Here is a 6127-nt window from a genome sequence, read left to right as displayed (position 1 = left end):
ATCGATTTGAATTGGGCAGCATCCAATCTAGCATATATCAAGGAGCTCTGAGGAGCTGTACAAAATGAGAGTTGTATAGGCAGAAGGGAGTGAGAACAAGGACATTATACTAGGCAAAAAAAGCAGGTTGGGGCTTCCCTGGTGGCGCAGTGGTTGAGAGTCTGCCTGCCGATGCAGGGGACACGGGTTCGTGCCCCAGTCCACGAAGATCCCACATGCCGCAGAGCGGCTGGGCCCGTGAGCCATGGCCACTGAGCCTGCGCGTCCGGAGCCTGTGCTCCGCAACGGGAGAGGCCACAACAGTGAGAAACCCGCGTAATGCAAAAAAAAAAAAAAAAAAATTGCAGGTTGGTTTTTGCTTTCCTTTAGGGGATGGCAGAGGTCTATCAGGCAGATTACTTGACTGGTTTAAGATTCCATTTCTGGAAGAGCTGCAACTGTAATTTAAAGTCTTGGTTTGGTGATGTGGGGCTTAGCATAAGTGACTCCATTTTGGACATGTTGTCTTGTTTTTAACAGTTTGTTTCCATCTTTGTTTGGAGTTAGCAAGAATTCAGGAGTCTCAATCATCTGGATGCTTTATGGATTTTTATAACCATGAAATTATCTTACTTTTATGTGGTGCTTGGAACTTCCCAAGTTTATTCACAACTGCTTCTCACAGCAAGATTACCTTGTCTTACAGAATTAGAAATGACTGCTCAGAGAGGTTAAATGACTTACTTGAGGCCACCCAGCTGTGAGGGGGCAGCAGTCTTCTCACTCGGGTCTCAGCTCCCTCCCCCTTGTTCTTGCCACCCTAAGTGACAGAGGGGCCCAAGGAAGACACACTCCTGCCCTGTCTCGGCAGGGCCTGGGGGGGCCATGTCCCTCATCCCATGGCTCCGGTGGAACGAGTCTCCGCCGCGGCTGTCGTCTCGGAGTCCGGCTCAGATGGTGCTGGAGACACTCATGGTGGAGCTGGAGGGGCAGATGCGAGAGGCTGAGAGGCAGCAGTGGGAGCGCAGCAATGCCGTCAGGAAGATCTGCACTGGAGTGGACTACAGCTGGCTGGCCAGCGCGCCCCGGCCCACCTACGACCTCAGCCCCGGGGAGAGGCTGCAACTAGAGGACGTCTGCGCCAAGATCCACCCATCCTACTGTGGGCCCGCCATCCTCAGGTAACTCCTGGCACTGGGACAGGGACCAGCAGTTGGGCTGCAGGCTCCAGGGAGAGTGGCAGCAGTGACAGGGGCCTGAGGCTACCAGGACTGGAGCCTGGGGCCTGGATGGGACAGGTATCTGTTAAAAGGAGCAAGACAGGGGGAAGAATCTGAAAGAGGCCATGGAAGGCCAGGCCAGGACTCCGGGCTCAGAGGGAGGTGGGAGGCAGCTCCCGGAGGCACGTGAGGTTTTTGTTTTTGTTTTTGCAGAAAAGAACTCAGGTTTATTTGCAGTAGAAACTGTGGCCTAAAAAACAAACCTACTGGTAAATGTACAGTCTGTGTTCTGTTTGGGGTCACCACTAGCTGCAGAACCCCCAGATCCCTGACCTACATGCGTCGGGCCCCCAAGCGTTCACAGCTAATCTCGGGCCCCAGGTCCGAAGCCTTGCTAGAGGGTGTCCCATCTCCTGCCAAAATACCCACATCCCAGCCTGCGCCCAGCCCGCCTCCCCTCCTGCTTCCAGCAGTACAAAAAATAACCAAACCAATATGTTTCCCAAACAAAAACAACATGTGAGTTTTGATAGGAAAGAACCCCAGGCCTTCTAGCTTTCTGTTCTCCCTCTCTGGACTGTTATCATCCTGGTTGTAACGTGGCTGGCTCCCTCTCTTTCAACAGTTCATCTTCCATGTTACCTTCTGAGAGAGGTTTCACCATATAAGCTCTCCAAAATTGGTTCCTCAATTATCTTATTTCACACTAGCTCGTCTAAGGGATGTGTGTGTGTGTGTGCCTGTGTGCGCGCGCTTGTGTGTGAAGGTTTCAGAGCCCTAGGGCACTGGACATTTAGAGCTTGAGTACAATCATGTTGCTGCATATCAGTGTAACCTTAGTAAAGCTGTGATCTACACGGTCCAGTCTCAGTTGGATGCATGTTGAAATCAAGGAAGCAGAGTCCAAGAGCCAAAAGTAGTTTCAAAACTAAAGTTCTTTACCTGCATTTCTCGAACACTAGTAAAGGAATACAGATCCACAGTAAAACATCTTAAAGTCCCCCTTAGTATCCCCAAATCTTCCCTCACTCATCTCTTCAACCAACAGATGCATCTATTGTACACCTTCTTCTTCAAAATTCCCCTAAAATCTCCTCCTTCTTCAGTCCTATTCATACTCCTTTGGGTTTTGTAGTCTTATACCACCCCCCGCTTCTTCCTCCAGGCTGGGAATCTTACCCTCCCCCATTTTTCTTATTCTGCACCATGGAAGCCCCCCAAATGTATACAGTTCCAGAAGCACCCTGGGGACAGGGGTGGGGATGGTCATGGGAGTGGTACTGAGAGAATCTAGGCTGGCAAAGCAACCAAACCTCATACGTGAGGGGGAGGCTGGGGATGCTCATATGATGATTGTCCCATCACATTTCCTGTCTCACTGCTGAAAGGTCTGAGAAGTCCTGACTCTTAATATGGTGGAGGAAATTAGGTATCACACGGACTTGCTAGCTATCCTTCATTCTGGAGCTCCAAGCCAGAGACATTTTTGGCAAAGGAAACACCTTGGCATCCAGGAGAACCTGGGGCCACACTCCTGGCTGCAACACAGACAAGGGAAGTAGCAGGGAGCCCGGTGTGCCTGGCCAAACAGCTCACCCTCACCCAGGAGGTGGCGGGAAGCTATAGAAGGAATATCACATAATCGGACATACATTTCAGAGAGATCATGCTGGCCAGTGAGGGCAGAAGGGTGGGAGAGTGTTAGCCAGAAAAGTCCCAGAGAGCAGTGGGCGTCAGTCGCTACTACTGCATCGATAACCCGAGGTGAGTGCCAGGATCTTTACAGATGTTAGCGCATTACACCTCACAGAAAGGTAGCTATGATGACCCCAGTTTACAGATGAGGAAGCTGAGTCTCAAGGAGTCTCATGGAGGCCAGAAGTGGAAGAGCTGGAACTCAGGATGGGCTGCAGCACGGCGGAGGTGGGGTGGGTTCTGATCCACTTCACAGGAAGTGGGGAAGCGGAGGGAACAGGAATTGTCCACGGGGGTGTCCAGGGACGCCCGTGGGGTGAGACACCGGCCACGTGCCACGCCCGGGCGATAGCCCCACCGCTTCCCCTCTTCTTCTCCCCGCCTCCGCACCCAGGTTCCGGCAGCTGATGGCAGAGCAGGAGCCCGAGGTGCAGGAGGTGTCCCGGCTCTTCCGCTCGGTGCTGCAGGAAGTCCTGGAGAGGATGAAGCAGGAGGAGGCGGCGCACAAGCTGACCCGTCAGTGGAGCCTGCGGCCCCGCAGCAGCCTGGCCACCTTCAGGAGCCGCGCGCGCATCACCCCCTTCGCCAGCGACATCCGCACCATCTCCCAGGACGTGGAGCGGGACGCGCCGCCGCTGCACCGTACCTGGAGCATGCCAGAGTTCCGGGCACAAAAAGAGGACTGACCCCGCCTCTCCTGCCTGGGAGCAGAGCCACCTCGGGCGGGGGGCGGGGGCGGGCGGGGCATGATAAGGCGGGGTCATCCCGGGTCCTGCAACCTCCCTATTGCCCTGCCCCTGACGCGGGGCCAAAGAGACCGCCCCGTCCCCGGACACTCCCTCAAGATGGAGCAACCCCTCCCCGCCCGCCCTCTCCCACGGACCACGAGGCCTAGAGTCAGGGCTTGGAGCTGCAGCAACAATCTCCTGCTCCCCTGCACCAGTCGGCTGGAGCGGACCCTTCCCCGCCCCGCAGAGATTCAGGGTCTGGGCAGACAGACCACCACCTGCTCCCCATCTTCAGCTTCTGTCTGGAATGGGAAGAGTTGCCCTGCCTTTTGCCAAGTCATGAGCTCTTACCCCAACTTAGGGATGTCCCATTCACCCCCTCTCCCTGGGTAACGATGAGGGGACCTGTTGGCTGGTGTCCATTCTCTGCTAGTGACTGGTCTGTCTCACCGCCGCAGGTGGGTCACAGCCTGGTGGATGGGGAGAGCTGAAAGGGATCACAGGTCCACTCTCCTCAACTAGTGAATGAGGAAACTGAGGCTGAGAGAGCGTCAGGCTTCTGCCACCATTAACTGCAGCCAAATCCCACGGGTGGTGAGACTGTTCCCATACATGTAAGTCTCTGCTCCTGAGTCCTTGAGTCCTGGGCTGTGATGGGACAGGTCCAGTGGCTAATCTCCACCTGCCTGTGGTCTGACCCGTCTCTCTCCTTGGCACTGGTGTGGAGGTCTGCAGTAGCTGGGGACAGAGGGGGTTGCCATTACCCCACTCCACAGTGTCGTCACATGGGAGGTGGCCAGTCCCCAGCAGCTGCTTCCAGAAGCTAAGCTTCAAGGCCTTCTGACTCACTGCTCCAGAGAGCCAGGCCTTTGACTCCAGGGTCCCTTCTCTATCTGGTTGTGCCTACTCTTTGACTTTCTTCAGAGAAAGTGATGCCCAAAGCTCTAATGACCTCAAGGCACAGAAGTGAAATGTCTGGAACCTCCTTACAGGCTTCACTGTCCTTCCATTTCTAACTGGTTAGATCTTTTTTCGCAGCGAGTGGGGGCTACACTTCGTTGCAGTGAGCAGGCTTCTCACTGCGGTGGCTTCTCTTTGTGGTGGCTTCTCCTGTTGCAGATCATGGGCTCTAGGCGCGTGGGTTTCAGTAGTTGTGGCACGTGGGCTCAGTAGTTGTGGCTCGTGGGCTCTAGAGTGCAGACTCAGTAGTTGTGGCACACGGGCTTAGTTGCTCAATGGCATGTGGGATCTTCCTGGACCAGGGCTCGAACCCGTGTCCCCTGCATTGGCAGATGGATTCTTAACCACTGAGCCACCAGGGAACCCCTAACCGGTTAGATCTTGATGATGGGCATGTGGATTATCCAATGTGTGGATCAACAATGGCAAATCTAGAAGACCAGGCGGCATCCCCACATACTCTGGGCTGAAGCTGGGTGTGGGGGATGGGTGTAGGCATGTCTGCCCCCAACTCTCAGTGCATGCTCAGAAAATGCAAGTGAGTCTTAATGTTAGTCTAAATAAAATGCCAGGAGGAGACAAATCAACAGGGGGAAAATCTATATATTCCCTGACAAAGCTTAGTAGGAAAAAAAAATTTTTTTAATGATCTTGTTTTGGATATTTTCACTCATATCTGGACAGAGAATCACAGGATGGTGGACAACCTCTCATCCAACGCCATCATGATGAAGGAGTTGATTGGCTCATTAACACGATTGGTGAAAGTTGAGAATCACTTAAATAAACATACACACCTTAAACATCTCATATATTTTAAGACACAAATAAGTTCATTCAACTGCCAAACTTTTAATGTAGGTGCAAGCTGTGTTCACTTTTTTTGTGACATGTGTGGGTTGTCTGACAGGAGCTCTGCACTTAAGTTTTATTGGCTGGTGTGTACTTTAACTGTAACAACAAGAACAACTGGTATAAACAAATTTTGGCCTTCCAGGAAAGCCTTTCCTGCCCACCTCAGTCAACTCAGACAGACCCCCACCAGCTTCAGACTCCAGTCATCCTACTGCAGGGAATCCCAGCTGGTGGCACTCAAACCCATGAGGTTACTCCTCTGGATTCAGGTCATTAAAGGGAGTAATGAGGCCTCAATTTCTAGTCTTACAAGCCCAATAACAACAAATGAAAGAACAAAACAGTTTGAGAGCCTCCTTGTCAGTGTGAGAGTGGCTGGTGGCAGTTGGAGGGGATGTGTTGAGCGCTCCAGACTGGGTAGTCTGTTTGCACTCAGCTCAACACCACTGGCCACTAGAGGGAGCCAGTGGGTGTGGGACCACTCCATGATTACATTTTCTTTTGCTTTGTGGTTTCTTTTTTATTCACTTGTTTCGCCTTATGAACATTTTCAGACACAGAAAAGTAGAGGGGAAAGTGTAGGGAGTTTCCATATGCCCATCACCAAGGTTTAAACGTTATTAACATGTTGCCGTATTTGCTTTTCTATTTTTTGGTGAAGTATTTTAAAATAAATCCTAGACATCATAA

General features: G+C 52.4%; 1 protein-coding gene across 1 annotated transcript; it reads left to right on the top strand.

Moving 5' to 3' along the window:
• The first annotated feature begins 456 nt into the window (after positions 1–456).
• On the top strand, positions 457–3635 carry RD3 (RD3 regulator of GUCY2D). The gene is made up of 2 exons (XM_027082920.1): positions 457–1160; positions 3289–3635. The coding sequence occupies exons 1-2, from the start codon at positions 865–867 to the stop codon at positions 3578–3580; spliced, it is 588 nt and encodes a 195-aa protein (XP_026938721.1). The 5' UTR covers positions 457–864; the 3' UTR covers positions 3581–3635.
• The last annotated feature ends 2492 nt before the right edge of the window (positions 3636–6127 follow it).

The sequence above is a fragment of the Aethalodelphis obliquidens genome, unplaced genomic scaffold (assembly GCF_003676395.1).
Source record: "Aethalodelphis obliquidens isolate GAN/ISIS:26980383/991018 unplaced genomic scaffold, ASM367639v1 scaffold48, whole genome shotgun sequence".
NCBI lineage: Eukaryota > Metazoa > Chordata > Mammalia > Artiodactyla > Delphinidae > Aethalodelphis > Aethalodelphis obliquidens.
Note: the sequence above shows the minus strand (reverse complement) of the source record. Positions and strands in the feature narration are given on the sequence as shown.